This window comes from Chlamydotis macqueenii, chromosome 20, assembly GCF_036417535.1.
Source record: "Chlamydotis macqueenii isolate bChlMac1 chromosome 20, bChlMac1.mat, whole genome shotgun sequence".
Classification (NCBI taxonomy): domain Eukaryota; kingdom Metazoa; phylum Chordata; class Aves; order Otidiformes; family Otididae; genus Chlamydotis; species Chlamydotis macqueenii.
In genome coordinates, this window is record NC_141575.1 from 5,133,450 (window position 1) to 5,158,560 (window position 25,111).

Genomic DNA, 25,111 nt, shown 5'->3' on the forward strand with positions numbered 1-25,111 from the left:
ACTGCTCAGAAATCGCATTGCCAGGATCCTCTGCAACAGTTACGCTGAGGAAAAACTCAAGCCCTAAAGCTGGGGCTGAACAAACTGCTGGACCTGAGGGGAGAAGACATCAACTGAGCTCTAGGGACAAGTAGCGCTCAGCTGAACGCTGCCATCCAGAGAGGCAAAACTCCCACGTAAATCAACGTAATCTTAATGACCGCATATAATCGACCTGCAACAGAGACACGACAGGAGAGGAGCTGCCCTTTGTAGGATTGCCCCAGTGTTATATTTGTAGACCTGGGATTCACAGTGCTGACAGGTGGTTTATACCTGTTTTAGTTTAAAGAATGTAAATGCATTTTGAAAATAAGTAGGACCAACCCAACTCCTGCAATTATGCCTTAGCAAACCTTAAATGCCATGTAATTATATATTCTTCTGAATCATATCAATGTATCACCTAAACATGTATTTACTAGCACACTTTTCCAAGAAAGGCAGAAACAGTTTGGAGGGATGAGGAAGATGCGGGGCTGCCTCCTCTCCCTCCCAGCAGTGCAGCTGCCTCCATCCTGAGGAGGTTTGCCCTGCCTATGTCTGTCCACGCCAGCTCTTTCTGCGGGGCAGCTGGGTGAGAAAATCTTGCTCCAGTTCCACTTGTAAGCAAAGGTGCCACCACTTCCTATCAAACTTACAGGATCCAGAGAAAAGAAAGAAAGTAGAAGTTTGGGATTTGAAAAAGTGAAGCTGCTTGTGAGTTATTATGCAAAAGCTACTTTTTTTTTTCTTTGCCATCCTAATATAACTTCCAAATTTTAAGGGGGAGGGGGGGGAAGATATGTTCAATGTTGCTAAACTCAAATTTTCTGTGACATTCCAAATTCCAACATTTTATGGCCAACTTCCAAGCCTACCGGTGCCGGGGTACGATTACCAAGGGAACTCGAGACCTTAACTACGGCGGGAGAAGCTGGGCAGCCGCGGTTTGAACGCCACCGCTGTCTGCCGTGGGAAACCAACCCTTCCGAGCGGAACTGCCTGCCCTCACCAGGAGGAGAGGGAAAATGCAGCCGGGCAAACCGCTCCGTGCCCGCTGCGGGGAGCCTGGCGGGGGCTGCCGCCGCCGTTTCTCTGCCTCCGCACCCTCAGAGCAACGATCCCGAGCACCGCGGGGGGGGGGGTTCAGTGCCGGGCTGGCGGGGTGTCCCCGGGTGGAACTGGAACTGGGAAGAGCTGGGGAGGACAGGAAGGCATCCGGCGAGTGCCATCCAGGGGACGGGAGCTGTACTTCAGCTGGGGCTCGGGGCGGGGTGGGGGCTGTGAAATCCCGACTTTCTGTGCTTCTGGATGTTGATTGGGAGGAGGCGACCGAAGGGACGTCCCTGAAGCTTTTCCAAGGCCCATCCAGAGCTCAGCCTATCCACAGGACGGGGACACAGGTGAACTGATAACACGGGAAGTGCCAGGAGTTCGTGAAGCGACTGTAACTTCCATAGCCGGTCTAAACGCCCTAATTTAGGCGGTTTGTGCTCCCCGACCCCTCTGCTGCAGAGAGCAGCCCCAGTGACATCTCAGGCCCTGTCCCGGAGCGCTCCTCAAACCGTGAGGCTGTTGCCTGGAAAACACCCGAGCCTCAGAGGGAAAACCCACCCCGCGCCGCCACCGGTCACCACCCCGGGGCTACCGGGTGTGTAACGGTGACAAAACACGAAGGAGCAGCGAGAAAACACATTTTCCCCCTCCTTGTGCTATAAATCAATGGGGGAAAAAAAACGTTTTCAACAGCTGTCGCTCTCCAGGTGCTTTGACGGGAAACTTTTCCGCTGTGTGGCTGCGGTGGCCCGGGGCTGCCCGCGGGGACCCCCCCCCCCCCCCCCAGCCCTCCCCGGGGTCCTGTTCGCCGATACCGGATGGGCGGCGGAAGGGGGGGGACCCGTGGGGCTCCGGGGCTCACCTTGAGGATGAGCGGGTTGCACAACATGCTGTCCCGGGCCACCCCCAGCCGCTCGTTCTCGTCGCCCGGTTCCACCTCGTCCAGGGTCAGCGGCCACCGCAGGGGCGCCGCCGCTCCGTCGCCCTCCATGTCACCGCCGGGACCGGACCCCCCTGCGGTGAGGGGAAGCCGGGGCCGTTGCCTTGCTCGTGGGCGAGCAGCCCCGCCGGCGGGACCGGGAGGATCTCGCCGTGAAGCTGCACCTCACACCCGTGACCGTGGGGAGGGGTGGCGCGGTGCCCCGTCTCCTAGCAACCGCCGCCCCACGCCGTCGGTCCGTCGCATTGAAGGGTCCGGATGGGACCGTTTCCGTTGGGAAGGAACGGAGAGTCCGGTTGGCGCGGGCGGCTCGGTCTGGTGTTGCGCGCGGACACCGGAGGAGCGCGCGCGGCGCGGAGGTAGGCCACGATCGGGGACGTTATCCCCGCGGGGGCGGCGGGACCCCCCCTGTCCCGGCCGGGGAGGGCGGCAGGGTCCTTGAGGGAACTGTGGTTTCCCCGCCTCGGCCCACCCCGGTGCCACCGAGAGGCCTGTGGCTGCTCTGGGTGCCGCCGTCGGTAGTCGCGGAGGGTAACGGCGGGCAGGCCGGTGCGTGGGACGTGCCTCCGGTCGGGGAGCGCCGCGGGGCCCCGTCCCACGGGCCGCCCTCGGGCGTGCCCGCGGCCCCGGCTTGCGGCCCGCCGCCTTGCTTGCTTAGCACGGCGCCCAGGCCAGCTGGGCGGTTTGGTCTCTGTGCCCTGGGAGATGTGTCCACCTGATTCGCGTTAACGTGAAGCAGCGCTAGGGTTGCACGGTGAAATGTGAGCCTCTGTACGTGGAATCTTTGATTATCCTGCTTGTTCTTAGACAGCCACGGGCTTAGGGGAAACAGGGAGATGTGTACGTAGTTCTGTAAGTTTTGTTTAAAGTGATAAACGTCTTTGGGAGGTTTATTTAAGTTATTAAAAAATGTGTTTGGCAGGATACACTCCTGCCTTAGTAGTTTGACATAATTAAGGATTTTACCCGCTTAACAGCGCTGCATAAGAAGGACACTTGACAGTGGAGCGAACAAAAGGCCGGAAAAGCGGGCTGGGGCTGATGGCCACGGGCACGTGAACAACCCCAAATCTGGGACCCGCCGCTTCTGTACTTTTAGCCAATTAACACCTGTATGGTGGCCAGTGGTAGCTCTTGGCCGATCAGTACCTGCCGCGAACGGTGTGAGTAACCAAGGGAGTGTAGATTGTGAGCTCCCCCAAAAAAGGAGACGGGCACGGTGGGGGGACCGGGAGAGGTTACAAATACTGTAACTGTGTGCGTCTTGGTGGAGCGGAGACTCCCGGCGCAGTCGGCGCTGTTTGCTTGTTTCTGTTCAATAAATTGGAAACTATAATTGGAATCCTGTTTTGGGACTCACCTCATCTATAACATCCCCGGAGCTGGGTGGTTTGGTCCCTGTCCCCGGAGCTGTGCGGTGGTGCGCGGTTTGGTCCCTGTCCCCGGAGCTGTGCGGCGGTGCGCGGTTCGGTCCCTGTCCCCGGAGCTGTGCGGCGGTGCGCGGTTCGGTCCCTGTCCCCAGAGGTTTCAGGGCAGCCGCTTCCCAGCGGCGGTCAGGAGGTAACGTCTGGTGCCGGTCAGCGCTGGAAATTGTGTTGGGGATGTGAAATTCAAGGTCTTGTGTTTCAGAGATGGTGGGATGTTGTTTTGTGGGGTTTTTTTTTTACGTGCTGGCCATAGAAAATGTGCTAAAAAGTACTTCCTGCCTACTCCGCGTAACTGTGGTTTTCGGGAGCAGACTTGTTCTGGTTACAGAGCCCATTGGAGCTGGCAGGTCCTGGCCAGCCCTGCGCCTGTGGGAATGTGGGCAAAGCCAGTTGGAAGTTTCGTATCAGATAATTGGAGTTTAGTGCTGGTTAGTTTAATTATTCTCTATTACTTTAAGCTTGTTGCTCTTTCAGTGCTGAAAGCAGAGTTGAATATAGCAGCCTGTTATTGCTTGGTTATTCGAAATCAGCTTAAAGCTGACAGTTATTAAAGCATATCTTTGTTATTTTAGGAAGGCAATTGTAAGGCTGAATACAGCTGTGATGCACATCTGTTTGATGAAGAAGACGTCGCTTTTTCATAGTCACTTTCCAAAATTAGCTGAATTGAAAAGTAAGTACCTTATATATTTCTAAGAAAATATTGAGTAGTTCCATAGTATTTTTATGTTTTGAGTTTGGGGTTTGTTTGTTTGTTTGTTTATTTGGTTTTTTTTACTGTGTAACAGTGTGTAATGGTGCATAGGTTATAGCATTTGAGTAAAACTTATGTCTTTTGTTTAAGGTAAGAAAAAATATGACAGGAAAAGTAAGTGCAGATGATTTCCAAGTTCAGGATTTTCTCAAGAAGAAGAAGAAGAAGAGAAAACACAAAGAATACAATAAGAAACACAAGAATGATGAAGGCGAAAATATACAAAATGCAGAGCTTAGCCGTGCTTCTCCAGTGCTGTTTGAAGATCGAGCAGCACAGAGTGGTGAAGGCTATAAAAAGAAGAAGAAAACAAAACACAAGGGGGAGAAGTATCAGTCTTCTTTAGATAGTTCTTGTGTAGGTCTGGAACATGAAATCAGTGATGAAACCGGAGTGGATGCTTCCCCAAAGAAAAAGAAAAAAAAGAAGCGGAAGTTTAATGATAGTACAGATGAGCACAGTGATGTGACTTGTGTCACAGTGAATCAGCATAGCACTGATAGCTGTCAGGAGATGGAAGCTGATTACGTGTATTTTAAACAACTTGTTAAGAAGAAAAGAAAAGATAAATTGCCCGAAGAGGATGAGGTACGTGAGCTGCCTACCTCCAAAACACGTGACAAAAATGACAATAAGAGATCAAAAAAGAAGAGGAAGAAGGAAAGAGGCAGTAGTACCCAAAATATGCAGGAAGATGCAGATGTAACCGATGGCCAGTCACTGTTGTCATCTCCAGAGCAAAACAGGCAAGGGGAAGATAGAGCCCACCCGTTACCTACAGAAGAGGGTGATGTGGCCACGCCCCAGCAAAGACATGAAGATAGTGACTGTGATGCTTCTGCCGTGAGCGAAGATTCTTCAGATGTGCCTGCTAATTTTTCTAAGTCAAAAAAACCAGCTGATCAGTCTCAAAAAACTCCAGTGCGTGCTAGAAAGGCAATAAAAAGCAGTGCTTTTGTCACGGAAGACAGCTCTTCAGAACCTGATGTAATGTAAGTTTAGGTTTCGCTTGTGGTTTTGATTTTTTTTTTCTTTCTTTTTTTCTTCCCCTCCCACCCCCCAAATATGTTTCTATCGCATTATTTATGTCCCAGATTTTTCTTCAGTCTGTTTTGTATGCGTTTTTAAAAACAACTTCAGAAATCTTTACACTATGTTGAGATGTTTTAGAGACCTACTTTAAGAGCTTAATTATCTTGTGAAAATACAATGAAAATTTCTAAGAATACACTAACATTGTCTTCAATATAGAATATTTTCTCCTATTTTAAAACTGTAGGTAGAGAAATAATTTATGTGCAAGTAATTCATATTTAGTAAAAAAAAAAGCGTAGAAGAAGGATTCCAATTGTTAAACTTGGCATTTTTGCTAAACAAATAGTCAAATCGACTGAAGAATTTAACGTTCTGTGCAAACAAGTATTCATGTAAGTAGCGCTTGGTGTTTTTACAGTGTCTAGAACCTGTAATAAGAGCACTAGTAAGAGACAGATGGAAAAGTTCTCTGTTGCTAGTGGTAGCAAGAGCCACTATTTCTTCTTTATGTCCATGTGTTTTGTGGGAAGGGTGCAGATTTTTAAAACTTCAGCAAGCTCTTTGAATACTGTAAGTATAGGAATTTGATAACATCTGTGTTAAAAGGTTGGAAATACAAGGTGGTAGATGTGCGAAGTATTCCTTGTTCTTTAATTAATGATAATTAATATTCATTCTTTTAATGGTAGAGATACTAACAAAATCTCTGGTTTGGAGCTCTAGTGGGTTTTGTTTTGTTTTGTTTTTTTTTTTTTTTAAAATCAGGACGCTAGAAACCTCGACACCAAAAGGAAAGAAGAACCAGAATAATTCTTTTACTGAAATGGCAGCCTCTGATGAGCTTAGTGTGGATAATGAAGAGTGCCTGGACTCTGTCGCGTGTTCAGTCATGGATTTGGATACTGCAAAACAAGAATTGGAAGAGTTTATTCCTCATGTGAGGAATATATCGGACAGTTCAATCAAGAAGATGGCTGGAAGAGACCTAGTGAGGTTTAAGCAGTTTAAAAAACAAGGTGAGCTCTCCAAAATATTGTTGCAGTGAGGAAGGTTTGTGTAGCTGTGCTAATGTTTTGACAGAGGGAAGACAGTTAGTTTTTGTATCACGTCTGTCACATCCATGGAGTCTGGTTCACTTCATTCCAGTGGACTTATTTTCTGTTTCCCTGTTTTATAGCATCTACTTTCTCACTCTCAAATTACAGTCCAAAGCATATGCATAAATTACCTGCTCCCAGCTCTTGTTTTGTCTCTTTCAGTTTCCTTTTTTCACCTTTTGAATTCATTGATCTTTCCTTATACATTTGCTAAAAACTGAGATGTAATGTACAAGGGATGATACTTTGCTAGGCAGAGGTTTTCTATTTTTTTTTTTTTTTTTTTTAATAAAGAAGACTTTCTGGTATCTTAGGTATTGCTGTCAAGTTTGGCAGATTTTCCCAGAAGGAAAATACTCAAATCCGGAAAAATATTGAAGAGTTCTTATCGATTACTGGAATAGACAGCGCTGAAAAACTCCTGTTTACCTCGAGGTATCCAGAAGATAAAGAAACTATCAATCGCCTAAAAGCAGAACATCTTTTTTGTGAAAAACTCTGTAAGTATTTAAATTTGTTCTCAAATAGCTGAATGTTACATTCCACAACCTGGTGATATCATGATGTATTTACTAAAGTAATTTTTAATTGAAAAACACTGATATTTCTAAATTTGGCAAAAAAAGGAGCATGCTGCTGAGATGATGTAGTTGGTAGTCTGTACAGTGTACTGTTCTTATAATCTTTTCCCGGATATGTAGAGTTTAAAGATAAAAATATCACCATGACCAGCGGCACTTACAGATTCTCAAACTTGCATTTGGGCTCTATGGCTTAAGGTGGGTTATTTGCTAGGCTGTAATTAAGCATCTGACTTGTTAATAGGAGGTGTGATTTAAGTCCTGTCTGAAATTGAAATTGTCAACTGTTCTTAGAGCACATAAATAGGTGGCAGGTTTAGGACTGAGTGAGCGATGACAGAAACTGAAATTAATTAGATTGTTAGCCAAAGCAGTTAGTTTTCCAAGACTTGAGGAAAACAAGATTCTTATGGCTAAGATTCTGTCTGCAGGAGGAGCATCTTTTCTCTTCCTCTTTCCTCATTTTGTTGGGCTTCTCTTGGCTAGAAAACACTCACATTTCATATGGCAAACACACTCATTTTGTAACGTCTCTGATTAATCTACTCAGTGCACTTTCTCAGTGGCTGTTTGTTCTGTGTCGTTAGCATAGGCAAGGCAGAGTAAATGACAACCCGGAATGGATTTGGATACTAGCATTTAAGGATCAGTGAGGCTACGGATTTGTTCCTCCTTGATTATTTCACACACACAACCGTTCCCCCAGCATCATCACATTTCCTTGATCTTGACTTCCCTTCTATCTGGGAGATTGCTCATGGTCTGGGAAAACTGGGCAGATCGTCATGTCAGCGTTACACGAGTCCTTGCAGTCACCTCTCCTGGGCATTGCTGAGCGAGTTTGTTAATGTATTCCCAGGTATTGGTCTCTGTGGATCTTTTCCTTCAGCCAAGATCTTAACTTTGTTTTTGCTGGATGTCCCCAGTCCCTGCTTTTCCCCATGGAACTAGTTTATATGCAGAAGCGCAATATCTTTTCTGCCTCCTGGTTGTTTGCTGTCTCACCTCTCTCTGTTAGTCTCTCACGTCTCTCATTCAATTACATTTGATCCGGATGTTATCAAAATTTACAGCCAGGCCATACAATTTGTAGCTAGTAACAGGTTTGTGCTTGAAAGTTCAAAAGTTCAGTTTTCAGTATCCACCCACACACGTGCACACACCTACACAATTATTTACCAACTGTTGGCATTCAGTCTTACCGTGGTCGTAACAATGACGTCTTTGAAACTCCTCAGGAGATTCTGTTCAGACTATTTCCTGTGCAGTTACTGAAGCGTTGCAGAGTACGTTCTCTTGGAGAGAAATCTATCAGTGACAGCATGGTCAGAAAATTAATGTTGTTGGGTTTTGGTTTTGTTTTGTTTTGGCTTTTTTAAAGTGGCCTCAATAGTGTGAGAAATGTTTCTTAAAAGCGAATCATTTACCTTCTAGCTGAGGGCATACCACGACCCTGGAGGCTGATATATTATCGAGCAAGGAAGATGTTTGACTCAAATAATTATAAAGGGAGGTAAGTGCGTAATTGGAAAGAGTTTCTCCATGCTAGTATCAGTCTCGGATGTTTATTTGTACATTGATTGCAAGTGAAGATCATCTCTCATCATTTGTGCCAGTTACTGTGAATTAATTGACAGTTCATTTTTCTGACAAGTCCTTATCAATTCCTCTGTTCAAGGATGTGACTTGAAATGGTAGTGCTGAGTAATGTTGAAATGTCTGTAAAGACTACAGCTCTTTTAAGATACTGGAACGGTTTGAATTTACAGCTGAAGCTGTGCCTGTTTCCTCAACTAGGTATACTCAGGAAGAAAAAGAAAAATTAAAGAAGTATCATGCTCTGCATGGCAATGATTGGAAGAAGATTTCTGAGATGATGTCCCGTTCTAACCTCTCAGTTGCTATGAAATACTCTGAAATCAAGTCAGGTATGTAATTTCAAGGAGACCAATTCATCCTGTGTATTGCAGTTTAAGAATTTGTTTTAACTGTATGTTGTATGTGCCCTAAACTTTAGGAAAAAAATCCCTAGCGTGGATTTTTTTTTTTTTAATATTAGTGGTGGTGGTGGTTCTTTTTTTGGGACCACCGATTGGATTTTCATATGGAAGGGATAAGAACGGTCTCTGATAGAAAAGGAAAGAGAAGTGGAACAAATGAAACTCTTTATTGAATGGAACTGCCATCTAAATAGATGCTTTTAGGAGCAGGGCAGGAGGAATTTGGCAACCAGATTTTAAAAGATAGAAACTGGTGCTGTTCTTCAGTGATTAGGCTTCTCTCTCGAATCTGGTATGCAGAAGAGTTTCTGGGAAGTGTGTTAAGAAGCTGGTGCTGTAAATAAGAATAATGAAAAGTGAAGTGTTTGCTCTTTTGCCTTTTTTTTCCTGATCATTTATGATACATTATGCCTTAACTTTATTTTTCAATTTTAGCTATTAATTATGGTCCTTGGTCAAAGGAAGAGATACAGAAGTTAATGAATGCAGTGGAGGAGGTGATTAGGAAAAGAATGGAAACAGAAGATGCAAATTCTCTTTCGTCATCGGAAAAGCCTGATAGAGACATCTTGATTGACCGTGAGATACTGTGCCAGAAATTACCGTGGACTGAGATTGAAGCTAAAGTGGGAACTCGATATTGGAGACAATGTAAACAGAAATGGTAACATTTTACCTTTACTGTATTAAATTGAGATAGTAAAATGTGTTCTGGGGAATATTTAACTCCATTCCATGAAAGTGTTTGAATCATGACGATGGTTTGGTAAGATAGGTAATAGATAGGTTGTAGACTACGGAAGAGGTGTCGCAGATGTGTCCGAGACAAATAAATAACTCTTTGCCTAGCTACTATAAGTTTTCTTCTTGCTGTGGTAGTGAACCCTGATTTCTGATTCTCTGTGGCAGCAGTAGCATCATGAAGACACTTCCTTCTGATGCTTGGAATTTCTTGAAATCATAGAAAACTTCTTTTCTGTGTTTTCAAAGGACTACGATTTTAACAAAGAAGATGAACAAAGGGCAGCAGTTATATAAGGGGACCAAAGGATTACAGGCCAAGATCAATCTTATTAAAAGGTACTGGAATGTTTTTATATATCTTTCTGTTCTGAGTTGTGTTTGTAAAAGCTTCGGCATGCCTGCGGTTTCATACAGGTTTCACAACTGCTTTCTTTGGACAAAATGTCCTGTGACTTCTGACTGGAGGAGCTGTGAGCATTATTGAATTGTTTCTTGAATTCTGCCTACAAACTGCTTCTCTATTATATTCACAGATTGTACGAAATGAGAGTGGAGGATGCTAATGAAGTAAACTGGGAAGAACTCAGTAAAACTATCGGGTAAACTTTTTTCTCTCTTTTTATGGATATAAAGGATAGTTGAAGCAGGGAGTATTAAAATTCCACAAAGGCATCAAAATTCTTAGGTCTCTGCATCTGTAGAAAATGTAATTTATCTTGGTAACATACAGCTGTATATCCTTGCATAGTACTAAGCCATAAACCATGCCTATAAGCTCTGAAACTTAATTTTAATCACTTCAGGCCATCCTTATTGTATTCCCAGAGCATGCTATGTAGTCTGTGCTAAAGACTTTTATCAAAAAGACTTTTCCAGGTGTTAGTCAACACAGAGGAAAAAGGGATAGTTATAGGAATGTGTAATACAACATAATAGCCTTCTTCCAAAGTGTTGAATATGAAGTTACCAATGCTGTACTTCCTCTACAGCATTTTTTTTCTTTCTCCATGTACATTCAGTTTCATTTACTGTTTCTTGTCACAAAACGTATAATAGGTACGTGTAATGGCATGATTTAGGCTCTTACCTTCAAAGGAAACTGCTGTCTTGAAAAACTGTTTTGATTAGAGTTGGAAATCCATCCTTTCCACGTAAAGTTATTGACTGGTGTCACTCTCCTGAATGGATAACTCGGTAACAACTGAACTTTGTAATAGTTTCTTGCACCACTAATTCTTCAAACTCTTCTCTTTTCAGAGATGTCCCTAGAACCTATGTTCAAGCAAAATTTTATAAGCTAAAAGTCTCCTGTGTCCCTTTTTGGCAAAAAAAGACTTTTTCTGGTCAGTATCCCAGCTGCTTGTATATACTCCTTAAGGTTTTTGCTTGCATCTAAGAGGATATATCTTCTAGTTAAATTCTTTCTTAATTAGCTTTCCTGTAAATAAATGGACTAAAATCTCAGGCTTTGTGCTTATTTTACTGAATGCCTTTTTTTTTTTTTTTTTAATAACAGTTTACTCACAGTGGCATCATCATGCAGTGCTTATCAACCTCTTTAATATTTTGGCTTCAAAAGGTTTATGACTGCTGTTTTAGTTTTTCTTTGCATGTGTGTATGTGTCTCACCTACCCTGCAGCCACTGTGATTACTACAGAGCAGTGAGATTTTTTGCATTTAACACTGACAAAATAATTTCTGTCTGTGAGATCCTAGTTTCCCCTAGGCATCCAGTTCCCCTACAGATCTAATTAAGCCTATTTTTTTCTCTCTCTTTTTCTTTTCTTTTCTTTTTTTTTTTTTTTTTCCCCAAGAAATTATTGATTATCTTTTTGAAGAGAAACTTCCAGAACTTGAAGAAATGTTGGAGAAAAGGAAGGGGAAATACCTTAGTTCTGACAATTCAACAGCCAGGCCACAGAAAAATGCTTTCCGACTCAGTGACATTTTTGACTCCAGTGAAGAGAGTGATTAATTGTCTGCCTTAAAAACAGGTCCTAGTCTGCATATTTAACTGCAAAACGGATCTGCTTGAAAGTGGGTGCAGATCAACAACTGCAGGTACACAGGCTGTCTAATAATGGAAAAAGTCAAGATACGTATGTCTGATTTTCTTGTTTCATGCTGAAGACTGAATTAAATACAGTATTTGTGCCACCTTTTGTTACCTTGATTTAGCTCTGGTTTTAGAAGTCTTTATTTAAGCATCCAAGTTGCTTTCTGAATGTCTCAAAACCAGTACTTTTTACACTCCTTTGTTTTCTGTGGAGTTGAAAGCTGCTGTTTACCCTTTGTGCATTAACTTAGCTTTCAGAACTTTAATTAAATTAAAATAATTTTTAAAATAAATTTATAGACTTTGGAAAAGGCTTTCAATTTGTTTTTAAATCTCTGTAATAAAAAAATATTAAGCTATCTGTGTTGATAGAAACAGCACAACTGAGGGTTTTTTTAACAGCAGCTTTTCTTAAAAGCAACTGATTGTTCTTTTTGATGTAGGCTTGTAATTTTATCAGCCCTTTTAGAGAGAAGGGATATTTGTCCACTACTATTAATAAATTGTAATGCCATTTCATGCTAAACCAGAACAATGCATTTAAAATATTTTGTTAATATTTGGAATATAGAGACAAAGTGGACAGTGTGTGTACATATATATACATAAGTATATTTTTATTGTGCCAAGGAGAATTTCTACATTTTAATAAGAAAGCTGAGGCATAAGATGAAGGTTGTGCTCATGGCATTGTATGATATTTTTAATTGTCTGCCTAGAGTGATTATTTGTAAATTGAATGAATGTTAAAAAAGAAAACCAAACAAACTTACTCTGTGTGTGAAGTATTTGTATGGCATGTTTGTTTCCTATATGCTGTATTAGAAAGTTATGCAAGAAGACTCACTGCTTTTTGATGGTCATTTTGATAAGTGACGATTTCCTTCTTTAATAATTGTCATTGAAAATGCAGAACTTTCAACACCATGAAATAAAGGCCTTGTTCGAGGTTCTCCTGGATTATGACTTGTCGCAAAGGATGTTAAATGAGAGTTTTCCATATTTAGCTGTAGTCTCTCTGAAGATAGAAAGCAATGTGATTTTTGTGAGACAGGCAGGGCACCCCAAGAGATCAGCAGTGGTGTAAGGGTAAGTTGTCCAGCCAAGAGATGAAATGGGGCTGAGGATGCGGGACACGTGCCAGTGCCCTTGCACTCAGGTTTTTGACTCTCTTCCATTGCCTTATGGGTTTGAAGTTTAAAAACTGAAGAACTTGAATTCGTGAATCTGAGTGGTTTGTGGTTTTCAAGTTTGTTTTCCTGGAAGACAGAGATCCTCTGAATTTTCTGCAGACTAGAGACAAACAATTGCGTGGTTGTAGAGTTTGTAGAGCAGCTGTCACAGAAATAAACTTCCATCTCCTTAACGAGATATATTTTGTCCTTTGCTTTAAAGGGAAACTTCTAAAGGAGGACTTTTGCTGCTGCATTATTTTGCAGAGAAACTGCTTTTAACAAGTGAGTAGGCTAGGGCTGGAACTATAAACCTGACCTCTGCCGTACAGGAAAAAAGGGAAATCCTCTCCATCCTCCCCCCAGCCCTGGGAAACAATTCTTTACCCTCCTCTCTTTTGGTGTTTGTGATCTCTTTGCACATGGACAAATGATTGTCTGGAGGAGGAGAGTACTTGCTGATCATTTCCCGTTTGCTGAATAATGGCGCTTAAGAGGGCGTAAGAAAGCAGCTTTTCCCTTTGCCATCATCTTGTCCAGGTGCATGGGAGCGCAGGCGGGGGAGGCAGTTTGTTTCATGTGGGTATTTGAATATTATTGAAAACAGAGCAAACTCCATGCAGAGGTTTAAAAACAAACAAACAAACAGGCTCCACAGAATGATGAGGGAAAGAACATTGACAAAGCTTTGTGTATCAGGCTGCATTATAAATAAGAGCATGACAGGTGCTTCAAGTCTAAAAAGCACCGCGAGTCCCCTAAAACCTGCGCTGATTCAAGCAGGTATGTCGCTTCAAGCATTTTTTTCCTGGTGTGTTAATGGCCTGAATGGTGTTATAGAAAAAAAATTCTCAGCTCTGTGGCGTTATCAAAGACTGAGACAGCTGGGTTACAAGAGTTGTATTTGCAGCTGAGAAGCACTTCAAAGTTGAGGAGCGTTATGGTGGCAGCAGCTGAAGATCAAAGGGTGGCTTGCCTTTTTCACCCCACCTCTCCCATCGAGTCTTAAAGAAGAATTGAAGAAAGGCAAATAATCTCCGTTTGATTCCTCAGAGCCCCCCCGGCTTGGAGACAGCATTGTCCCCGGGCCCTGGAGCGTCACTCGATGGTGGGGCTGGGACAGAAGCGTTGAGTGAAATGGTTTCATTTCCCAGACCTGCAGGCGGGGCCTGGGCCTAAGCAGTGACAAAACCTTCTGCCCGTTTCGAGGAGCACAGGGGCAGCTGTACGCGGGAGGGGTTTCTGCTGCGTGGGAGGCTCTGAGGAAGCTTCCCCGCAGGGTTATTACTTCAGGCTGCTGGGGACCGCCCTGCGCTTGGCTTCATCGTGGATTTTGGGTGGGATTTTATTATTTTAGTACGTGATTTATTATTTGAGTACCCTCGGCTGTGCTCCTTGAAGCCTTGACACCACTCACGTTTCTGATGCTGCGCAACTCCCTCACATCCCTGCGTGCTGTTTCCCCGCAGGACGGTTTCCCGGTCCCGCTCCCCGCAACTTTCTTCCCCTCGTTACTGGCCCTTTAAGGCACCGCAGCTCTCCGCGAAGGGGCGGGGCTTGGTGGCACGAGGCGGGACGGCCCCGCCCGCAGGGAGAAGGCGGGCGCCTACTTCCGCCCGCGGCCCGGAACCGCGGGGAAGGCGCCGCCGGGGCCTGAGGGTTGCCCGGTGAGCGGTTCGCCGGTACCGGACTCCTGGGGCGGTGAGGCCGCGGTTCAGCGGAGTGAGGTGAGAGGGGTCAGCGGACGTGCACCTGCCTCCCGTGCGCGCCCTGGCGCCGTTTCCCGCCGTCCTCCGCGGAGGAGGCCGGGTTCCGCTCAGGTTTCCCTTTGTCTGGGTCCCGCTGCCTCGCGCCGCCTCAGGGGAGGCGCAGCCCCACGGGGCCGGGCCCGCTTGGCGGGAAGGCGGCGGCGGCGGCGCCTCCTCCTCCCCCGGCTCGGGCGGCCTTCCCGGGGCGGTGGGAGCGGGCAGGGCCCTCGGGGGAAGGCGGCGTGTGGAGCCGCCGCGCGTGGGGCGCCCGGGGCTCTCGCGGAGGAGCTGCCGGTGAGCGCCTGGTGTCCTCGGGCGGGAGAACGAGTGGCTGGGGGCGGCGGCTCAGACCCACAAACAGAAAGCGCTTGCGCTCTCTGCCGCGGCGGAGCCGTTTCCGGGAGCCGGTGTCGGTGCTCGGCGGCCGGCAGCCCGGAGAGCGTGTCGGTAACGGAGCGCTGCAGGTGAGGGGCGCTTCCTGGGTCCGGCCGCGCTTGTTGGAGCGGTTTCCTGGCTGCAGTGTGCGTAGGCAAACCTGTACACCTTGTGCTGAAAGAAGGTGCGACAGATTTGTGTTGCCTGCGTCTGAGTGACAGAAGAGATTCAGTTGCAAATCATACTTCAGTAAATGTGTGTTTATCTAAATACCAGAGCAATTCTTAGTCTATAACTTGTGAACTCAACCGATTTCTGGTGACTCTTTTGCTCTAGACCTTCGAAATACCATCAAGACTCGGTTACCAGGGGATGGACTGTTGAAGGTGCTGCTTCGCTGTGCTGAGGGCACGAATGGCTGAAGGTGTGAGCCCCCATCCCTAGCTGCAGGGCAGCGCTGTTCTCTTACCCACCATGTGACCCGGCACACCTGCACAGCAAGTAGCTTCCTTCTCCAAAGGTAAATACCACTACTGTTTTTTTTTTCCCCAGTATGTATGTATGAGGAAATGTATAGTTTTGCTTTAGCTAAGTTTCCCTTTTGCGTTCCTGGTTACGCTGAATAACAGCAGTAATTACCCTCTTTCCTTATATAGTTAGTCAAGTACTCATGCTTTTCCAGGATTCTGGTGAGTTTTTCAGACTAGCAGAAGGAGGGGAGGACTGTAGGACTCCCATTCTGAGAGGGCTGTATTGCTGCTTAGTGAAGAACTTTTGTTTTTAGAGGAAGCAGTCTGTGCTGAGAATTTTATGATACTTTCTCACTATAACAATGATGAAGACAGGAAAGTTCTGCATCAATATTCTTTGCTTTTGACAACAGGGGTTCGTTGACCTATAAATTTTGCAGGAGATTAATAAAAAAGCTAATTACTTCTTTTACTTATCAGACCCAGATTCCAGAGATACCAGTAAAACCATACAATGAACTTCAGCACTGTAGTTCTAGAAAGTGTGCGTTAAGTGTGGATGAGGGTGGTGTTTTTTTTTTTTATAAAGTGATTTCTTTGAATTTTTTTTTGTAGTTTGCAAATTATGTAATTTGACTTCATTTTGCTGCTTTACTTCTAACATTTACCATTCAGCAGGCATTTTCCTGTAATGCTCATCTGATGTTTGAATCTGTATTTCTTTGTTTGCTTGCATGCACCTATATGATACAAGAACATCCAAGAACAGAGGCATGTATACTGCTAATGAGTTACATAAATCCTGAAACTCATGACACTTGAAAAATTAGGTACTGTTGTGGCTAAAAGGCAGTAATTCACTGCTTTCAGTCTTTGGACTTTGATTAATTCCTCCTTCTTTCCATCCAAAGAATGAGCACATGTCGATGGTGTACACTGACTGGTTCTGACACCGCTGAATTCCTGAAGAGCTATGCTTCTAAACGGTTGTCCCCGGAAGATCTTGAAGGATCCAATGATGATCTCTGTTACTGCCTGGAGTGTGTGGTTGAATACCACAAAGCAAGGGAAAAATTGCCGAGGTTGCATGAGGTAATTAAGAGATTTGGCACCTGCCCGTTGCTGAGCAAGAGGACTCAGAACTGAAGGAGAACTTCAGAAGAGGCTTCTGTGGTCCAGCCTTGGTGTAGGGGGGAGTTTTGTGCAGGGGTTGTGTTTTGTTGGTTTTTGGGAAGGTGTTGCTTTTTAACTGTCTGCTTTTTTTTTTTTTTACGTTGAGTTCAGAGAGCTGATCTTAAATCAAAAGGACCCTCTTGTTTTGCTTATATGCAAATTAGCTAGAACTAAAACAGTACTGGGAAGTTGCAGACTAGACGTTACAGCTTGAACTTTATTCATGCTGTGATGGTTTGACATCTGAAAAAAAGAACACCTGCCAAACAAACTAACAGCTCTATTTCTTTAATGTGTTTTCTTACTTCCTGTGGCTTCTGCTCAGCTTTGTGTTTGTTTCTCTTTTTGTTTGCTTTCATTTCCCATTTGTAGTTTTCTACTATGCTTGAATTTCAGAGATCTGATCTTGCAAGCCTGTGAGATTATGCGATTAAAAACAATCACAAATTTTTTAAAACTCTGTAATTATAAACCTTTTATAATTCTCCCTTATTAGGATCCAATTTTGTATTTCGGAAAGCTTATTTTCCCATATGTGTATATGAATGTAAAATGAATATTTGTAGCTAATTGATCATGATACAGCTATCTAAAAGTTTGCTCTTTACATTACTCAGCTAGATTTCTCTGGAGGGCAGTCCCATCTGCGTATAGATTGGAAATAAGTGGAGTGACTGCACTGCTGAACATTCCTTTCTGTGTCTATTAACTGTAGGAAATAACCTTGTTTTCTAATTGAGGTTTGGAGCAGTTACTTTAGATGAGTAATGTTAAGTGAGCCAAATCCTGTACTAATACTCAGCAAGCCGATCAGTCTGTGTGCACTGCTTACATTCACTCCCTTCCACTAATGCATCGCAAAATATGCGAGGAGCCAAATTTTAAAATGGCTTTTCCCATCTTCCTAAATACGATCATTTTCTGTATGGTGTGCACTTCTTTATGTTGGTCAGTGGAACAAAGTTTTGTGACTAACCTATGGCCTGAAATAATTATTGAAATGGTTTATAAATATTTAACAGAATTATAAAAATGCTTCTAGTTTGAATGCCAGTCTTTTAAAAATTACTTTCTAGACTTAACTCTGAAGTGAGAGTTTTGTGATTTGCACAGTCCGAATGCCATGTCAGAACTTTATTGTTTCACACTACGCCTGGAAAGAAACTTTTCAAAATGAAATTATAAATTTTGAAAGTCTAGTTAAGGTTTCTGCATGTGATAATAAATGTCCTTAATCACTTCCTTCACAAATGCACTCTGATTAGTTGCTTTTTCCCCCCTGAATAGGTCTTGTGGGAGTTGGAAACCTCCCGTCTTGTGGCCCACATTGAGAAATCCATGCAAGAGGAAACTGGAGAAGATGATGAGTTGTTTATAGTGGATGAGAATGGAGCAACACAGCTGTCTGGTTATGTGGGCCCGGATTTTGAGAATAACCTGCGAGTGCCCCTTCTAGAAATACTGAAATATCCGTATCTGCTGCTGCACGAGAAAGTCAGTATGTATCTTACAGTATAGAGTTGGAGGGGAATAGTATTGTTTCTACTGAAGGAGCTGCAAATAACAAATACTGGTTAAACCAAAGTACCTGTGTGTGTGTGTATAATATTTATTTTGACAGTAAATAAGGGGGTTTTGTTTTATGAACATATAAATTAGTCCTTATCTAACTATGTTTCTCCTTTTAGGTGAGCTGTGTGTAGAAGTGCTCTGTAGAATGGAACAAAGTCACAACTCCTTTCAGGTCTTTGAGAAATATCCAGGAATTTATCTTTTTTTGGTACACCCAAATGAAGTGGTAAGTTACTTTTTCTGTTCCACTAAAACTTACTTTTAAATAGCATCAGAACAGATTCTTATTTTTAATGACAAGAATGTGAAAGTAGTAGTGTGTTTGATTTTCTGTATTTATTTATTTATTTAACAGTGTATATATATATAAATGTGATTTCGGTAGTAATATAATTACTCTTGCTGAAGGAGAGAAGACCCTTCTTTTGCAATAACTTCTAGAACCACTTTACTCAGCAGAAATTAAAGTGTTTGACCAGACTGTATATTTATGCCTTACACTCTAAAGTGAACCAGGGTTGGTAATTTAGTGTATTGATCCTCTTCTCCTCTGTTTTTTTCCGTCCCTAGAAACTTTCACAACCTTAAAAGCTGGAAAAGTGAGAATAGTGTAGGTACTTGCAAGAAGAGATGCTCAGCAGTGTACTTTCTCTGACGTGCCCTTTAGTTGTCACTGAATTTTCTCACTACAGGGAGGCAATATTGTGTTTTAATGGATTTCTGTGTTCTGTGTGGGACAACTCAAAACTCTGCAGTTTGGTATTGGTTTTTTTTTTTTGTGTCTGTGTCTGAATTCATACGTGATATTTTAATATTGAAGAGTCAGAGATCAAAAGTTCATCTGAAAGTGTGAACAGGAGAGCTCCATTCTTTATGATATTTAGAAGTGTCAACTGATCTTTGTATCCATGCTAGTGTACATAGCAGAGACTGCTCTCTTTTTGAAACCAATCCCCTAAAGCAATAAAAAGAGAAATTTTGGAGCACTTGGAAGTGTCTGAGTTGAAAGGGCTGAGAAGCTTTGCAGTTGCGGTTGTTACCAACACTTTTTTTTTTTTGTTGGTTAAAAGGATTTGAGAGATTACAAAAAAGACCTGAGGTTCTCAAAGCAGTACAGACGTGTCTGAGTGCCTATTTTTCTTCTGAAAAATAGTGCTAATATAGAGAACTTAGGAACTTACATTCTTCTATGGTTGAGAGGGCCTGCTGAAACAGTGAGTCCTGGTTTCACGCACCATGTTAGTACTGAAGGGAGACTGGTGCTTTCTTTGCATGATCTTAGAAAAGTCCCTGTGTGATGTGTTTATGTGTGTAAAAGTGAATTTGGATACGTAACTTTTAAAGGAGTATTGAATTGTAACTCCGGTGGGCTGTCTGTATTGGGAGGGTGTGAGTTCATGCCATCGTTTTCCCACCTCATCTGATGCAGCTTTGCAGAGTCAGGTTACATTTGCTGTGGCTGGTGGCCAGGCTGTGGCTGTACAGTTTCCAAGGCTAGCTTACTTAAACACCAATGTGGAGTACAAAATATCAAGTTGTCCTAAGAAACGGTGAAAGATTGGATAGTAACGTACTTCGCAGTTGCTAAAACTGAAGCTCATTCTTGGTAGGTCAGGGAATGATTCCACCAGGGCAAGAAGTGTCCTGTGCTGACAGCACAGCTTAGCATCTGTTGTTATAGTACGCAGTTATCTAGGTGCTAAATACTGGTCAAGAACGTTTAAACAATATAAAGCAAGTACATAACCAAATGCTATGCCTTTGTCAGGTGAATCCCAAGGAGTTTCACTTGTATATATTACCCTGAATTTTAACTTTGTTACCAGCATCTTCTCATAGGTATAGTAAGCCTGTTTCTAAGGTTGTTTTGGAAAAAGACTAACTCTTATTCACAATTATGAGACCTTACTTTAGTAAAAATATACTTTTGTCCCATTTGTAGTAGCAGTGATTCCTGATCTTACAACACTGTGATTTTATTTGTTGTTCTTATTGATAGATAATTTTTTTTTGTTTTAATCCTTAGATTCGTCGATGGGCCATCCTAACAGCAAGGAATTTAGGGAAGGTTGACAGGGATGATTACTATGACTTAGAGGAAGTGCTGACTTGCTTGTTCAAAGTTATTGAGTTGGGACTTTTTGAGAGTCCAGATATTTACAGCTCTTCAATGTTTGAAAAGGGTAAACTCATCCTTCTGCCATCTCATTTATATGATACTGCCAACTACAAGAACTATTGGCTAGGTGAGTGTTTGTGGTCCGAAATGAATTTTGCACGTAGTCTCCCTCATCTTGTGAGCACTTCTTTCGAGTCAGAGCTCTGCTGTTTTTTTTCAGGCATGTGTGATGTTGAGAATGGGGATTGCCAACAAACCCTTTTTGTTTGCCTAGTCTGTCAATATTCCAAGAAAAATGAGGCCTTGTGCCTGACCAATCTATCCAAACTCACTGGACAGCCCACCACACCAGAGGGTGGTTCAACTAACCTATTCGGAGATCCGTACTGACAGCACCACTGAGTCAATTATTTCTGTTATTGAAGGTCCCGGGAGTTTACACAAAGTGAATTTTATTATATGAAATACAGATTCATGGCAGGATAAGGTTGGAAGGTTGCCAGTGATAGTACACTGGCTGCAAGAATGAGTTTGAAGTCATATACAACCAAACTCCCCATGTCCATTTGCTTTTATACTGTTTCTTACATTAAGATGGGATTTGAGTGGCATTCTTTTATTGCTAATTGATGTAAAATTCTCTTGTCTTGTTTCTTAAAGGTATAGTAAAATATATAGAGAGCGCGTGCCCAGTGAGGTGTGGTCTCACTTTGGAGGCAGGTAGCCTTTGGGATAGAGGTGTGTTTTAGTGTTATAATGAGATTATTATGAGCAAAGTTCATCCAAAGGATATGGTTTCACCACAGTTGCTGCCTCAGCAACTGGCATTCTTGTTTGATGGCTGTGATGCAGTTTATCAGCTACTATACAGCTTATCAGCCACCAGGTACCATTAAGTTCCCATGCCTGCAGGGAGTGTAACGGAGCTTGGCTGCAGTGTCTTCGCTCCGCTCCACCCTCTGTTCTGTTTGTCTTAGCGCGTGCTAAGGGAAGCAGGGCCTGTTGCCTTAGGGAACTGCAGTAGTGAGCACGCCAACCGTATTCCATCCTGGAAGCAGCAACTGCATTTTACCCTTAGAAATTGTTCTTCTCTAAGGATGAACCTTAGAGAAATTAATTTTCCCCCCCGTCATTGTCCCACAGCATGGCAAATGGGAAAATTGAATGTTGCACAACTGCAGTAGGGAGGTAGTGTTTAATTAGTTTCACATTGCTGCTGATCTCATCTGGTCAAGTGTTACACTGGTAATGGCATTTGGAAAATGATCCTTGATTTGGTGACAATTAGAACAAATTTTTGCAAATACATTGACAGGTTGCTGCTTTTATTTATTTATTTATTTATTTTCTTCTCCTGTAGGGATTTGTATGTTGCTAACCGTGCTGGAAGAACAAGCTATGGCCTCCTTGTTACTGGGTCCAGACAAACAAAATGATTTCATGCAGTCTATACTTCACACCATGGAAAAAGAAGCAGCTGGTAACTAATTTTGACTGCTGAGGTTAAGACAGTTCATAGCCTGTTTTTCATCTTTGTCAAACTTCCATGTTTAATTGAGTAGATTCTTAGTGTAATGCTGAGGTGATTTTAGCTGAGGCGTATTTATCTTCTGGAAGTTGACTGATATTGCACAATATTTGGGCAATACTGACAAATACTGAAAAATTACGTTCAAACAAACTCTTTAAGCGGAGAAGTGATGGCAGTGCTTTGGATAAGGCTGGCTTAGAGGTTTTGAGAGGACAAATCTGTGATTTGTACCATATAATTTCCATTTAATGTATAGATCATATGGGAATGAGCATTTTGCTATGGCATGAAGTTTGACTTTTGAATCCTAAAATAAACGAACACCTTCTTGTGAATTGCCACAACTTGCTTAGAATTTTGCTCTTCTGTTTTAGGGAACCCCTTTTGCAGCTGCTGATTTAGACTTTAGAATTTAGGCTAGTAGCCCTTGGGCCATCCTTGTGGCCCACGTGCCATGCCATAGCCTGGGAATGGTACATAAGCTCAAGAGCGGGGCTGCTTCTTAAATTACTAGATCTTTATAAGCTCAGTATGGTTATTGAGGATATGATATCACATGAAGAAGGAAGAATAACCATTTGCTTCTAGCTTAAATACAAATTGTCATAGCTGTGTAAGTTGTACCCACTTCTTAGGACAGCACTGCAAAAATCAGTGCAGAAGAATCAGTTTCATGGAGCTGGGAAATGTTAGCAATAGTTACTCAAGTTCCTGTTGATTTAAGACTGCATAAGGAGCAGCGTCTGTCTGTACAGATAAGTGAGGTTGACTTTTTTCATCCTTTTTCTGGGTTAAATAGTATGGTTGCAATTTACTAGAATTCTTGTCTTTATGTTAGTGTTTAAGAAAAGTCAATGAAAACCAACTACTTTCAACTTCAACTTAGTCTAAGAATGTCCAGGACTCTTGCATTTCAACTCTCCCCAATATTACTGTTATGTTTCAGATGATTCCACTGACCCCTTCTGGCCAGCGCTGCATTGTTTCATGGTTATTTTGGATCAGCTCGGATCTAAAGTGTGGGGTCAGCTTATTGATCCTGTCCAAGCCTTTCAAACCATTATCAACAGTGTGAGCTACAACAATGAAATAAAAAATATACGCAGTAGCTTTATGAGGTCAGTTTTATTAAGCGACTAGAACAGTTTAATGATTTTAATACCAGGTAGTGTAGTAGCTTGGTCTTGGTTTTCTTGTCACTGCTGCCTTAATTTGTGTTGGGGGAGGGCGATGGCAAGGGAAAAAAAAAAAAGTATGTTGCCAAGTTCAAGCAATGGAAAGATGAAGTAGATCCCCTAAAATTGTGAGTTCCTTCCAAAAAATACATACTCACTTCTTTTTGACTACTATGATGTCTGTTACACCTTTCAGGAATTCTTCCTGAATGGGGAAGGCTACCAGCTGTTCAGTGCTTGTTTAGTGCTTATTTAGTGCTGTAACCAACTTACACTTAAGTTTACTGAAGATTGCCATGTGTGAGACTTCTGGTAAAATTATGGGAATGCCAGAATTTTGATACAGTTGATGATACAGTTTTAGATTTTATTGTAGTTCCAGGTGACAACTGATCTGAGTTTAATTTCAGCTCATGTTAAGTCTTAAATACTTCTCAAGATTAGGTTCACTTAATGGTACTGTATGGTCTTAAAAGTGTTATTCCTTTTCTGAATGTATTCCTTTCGGGGAAGGTGAAGTGAGAATTGCAGAACTGTCCTTTAAGAACTTGAGTAACATAGTGAACTGCTGAAAGGAAATGCTGTAAAACACAAAGCACGCATCACATACTCTTAACAGAATTTCTCGTCATGTACTTATATCCTAAGATCAAATGAATTTTTTTCAATCACTTCTGAGTGACAATATTGTCACTATTGAACAAAAAGTTAAATAGATAAAGTGCTTGTTCAGCGTGGAAGTGGTTGGCTAGTACACTGCTAAGAAGTCTAGAAATAGCTTCTATGGGAACAAAATTTTGTTACATAAACTTGAAATCCATCTGTTGGCATGCTGTCCCTTTTAAGGATTTTTATAAGAATCCAGATGCCAAGATTTTAGGAACACCTCCTGCTTTGAAAAACTGGAACTGTGTCTAATTAAAAAAAAAAAATTGGTGGAAAATGGCACCTGGATAACCGTACAGGTTGTTTACTGTTTTCCTATGATATATTTTTAATCAAGTTTGAGTGACGTCTTATATGTTCAGTATTTCTATATACGTCTGGTCTATAATGTTATAGATAGCTACAGATACATATACGTGGAATATTATAGATAGCCAAGGAAGGCATATTAGAGGAGATTTTCTTCAGTTAAACAAGCTATTTAAGTGTTGTGTTCAAATAATTGTGTATAAAGTACATGTAGCCATCAAGAAGTGGAATTCTTCTCGGTGTTTGTTCTAGGTAGTCAAGTCGATGGCTTAGTAGAAGGCTCTTTTCCCTCAGGCAGTCATTTCCCCCACTTATGAGCAGGATAGAACAAGCTCTGCATTTTAAAATATGATATTTTTCTCAGATATGTTTTATCGCTGACAAATTCTCATAGTCATATGGTCTGTATCTGAAAAGTGAAATCTGTGTCTTGGCCAGTTGGCTTTATTTTAGTTTGTTAGCTGTGTGGAGTCCGTAATGATTTGTATTTCTTTTTAGGACAAAATCTGAACCGGAGTCAGACTACAATAATGACATGGTTACTTGCAGTCAGATTGTCTATGATTATAACACAGAAAAGCCTCAAAAGGTATTAAAAAAATGTTTAATTTCCTTGTTCTTCGAACTCTGATCACTGAATAACACGGTCAGTTTAAACTACGTATAAAATATGGAGGGGAAGATACTTTGTTTCTACTAGTAATGTTGTAAAGAAAAAATATGACATAATGTTTGTCACTGTGTCCTTTAAATTAGCCGTCAGTCTGGTCACTTTTTCTTTACCTGGTACTTTCGCGCTGAAAGAGGGAAGAAAAATGTTTGTGAAGTAGGCAGAGATGGTATTAAAACCTAAGAATTTGTATCAAGATTGAAACAAACATTGGTACACCAATGAAAACTCTGAACTCAGTTTTGGAAAAAAGTTACTTATTGAGTTCTTGTATTTTACTTTTTGTTTCTCAGTTTTTAAACTAATACACTGAGTATGGAGTAATAAGGTATGCTTCGGTGTACTTTCAAATGGTAAACCATGCTCCAAAATGGTACTTTTTTTCTTATTATGAAGCAGAAGAAACACTTGTGAGTGTG

General features: G+C 42.3%; 3 protein-coding genes across 8 annotated transcripts in view; 2 read left to right on the top strand and 1 right to left on the bottom strand.

The window, feature by feature from the left end:
• The window catches only part of CFAP77 (cilia and flagella associated protein 77), a 60,275-nt gene extending 58,070 nt beyond the window's left edge, over positions 1–2,205 (bottom strand). The window contains exon 1 of the mRNA XM_086763935.1: positions 1,940–2,205. Within this exon, the coding sequence (XP_086620061.1) occupies positions 1,940–2,068 (129 nt within the window). The 5' untranslated portion in view covers positions 2,069–2,205. The remainder of the gene's footprint in view (positions 1–1,939) is intronic.
• A 116-nt stretch (positions 2,206–2,321) lies between these two features.
• On the top strand, positions 2,322–12,672 carry TTF1 (transcription termination factor 1). 4 transcript variants are annotated; one of them, XM_086764115.1, is made up of 12 exons: positions 2,322–2,376; positions 4,017–4,117; positions 4,289–5,190; positions 5,999–6,249; positions 6,645–6,830; positions 8,346–8,424; positions 8,709–8,839; positions 9,347–9,575; positions 9,902–9,991; positions 10,189–10,254; positions 10,913–10,998; positions 11,471–12,672. In XM_086764115.1, exons 3-12 carry the CDS (start codon positions 4,301–4,303, stop codon positions 11,629–11,631), a joined length of 2,169 nt encoding a protein of 722 aa, XP_086620241.1. In that variant the 5' UTR covers positions 2,322–2,376; positions 4,017–4,117; positions 4,289–4,300; the 3' UTR covers positions 11,632–12,672. The 4 variants fall into 4 exon arrangements, with proteins under 4 accessions (XP_086620241.1, XP_086620244.1, XP_086620243.1 ...); XM_086764118.1 differs by lacking the exon at positions 2,322–2,376 and adding an exon at positions 2,517–2,535; XM_086764117.1 differs by lacking the exon at positions 2,322–2,376 and adding an exon at positions 3,418–3,513.
• Positions 12,673–14,529: 1,857 nt separating this feature from the next.
• Positions 14,530–25,111, top strand: part of SETX (senataxin) — a 35,179-nt gene continuing 24,597 nt past the window's right edge. For all 3 annotated transcript variants that reach the window (XM_086763586.1, XM_086763587.1, XM_086763588.1), the window contains exons 1-9: positions 14,530–14,611; positions 15,344–15,527; positions 16,389–16,569; positions 17,938–18,148; positions 18,339–18,448; positions 20,249–20,468; positions 21,702–21,821; positions 22,819–22,990; positions 24,521–24,611. In XM_086763586.1, coding sequence (XP_086619712.1) covers positions 16,390–16,569; positions 17,938–18,148; positions 18,339–18,448; positions 20,249–20,468; positions 21,702–21,821; positions 22,819–22,990; positions 24,521–24,611 — 1,104 coding nt within the window. In that variant the 5' untranslated portion in view covers positions 14,530–14,611; positions 15,344–15,527; position 16,389. The remainder of the gene's footprint in view (positions 14,612–15,343; positions 15,528–16,388; positions 16,570–17,937; positions 18,149–18,338; positions 18,449–20,248; positions 20,469–21,701; positions 21,822–22,818; positions 22,991–24,520; positions 24,612–25,111) is intronic.

Bases quoted from the DNA above. Each gene is read 5' to 3' on its own strand.
- TTF1 (XM_086764115.1), top strand. From the start codon at position 4,301: ATGACAGGAAAAGTAAGTGCAGATGATTTCCAAGTTCAGGATTTTCTC. The intron at 8,840-9,346 runs GTATGTAATTTC...TTTCAATTTTAG, and splicing joins ATACTCTGAAATCAAGTCAG to CTATTAATTATGGTCCTTGG. The intron at 9,576-9,901 runs GTAACATTTTAC...GTGTTTTCAAAG, and splicing joins AGACAATGTAAACAGAAATG to GACTACGATTTTAACAAAGA.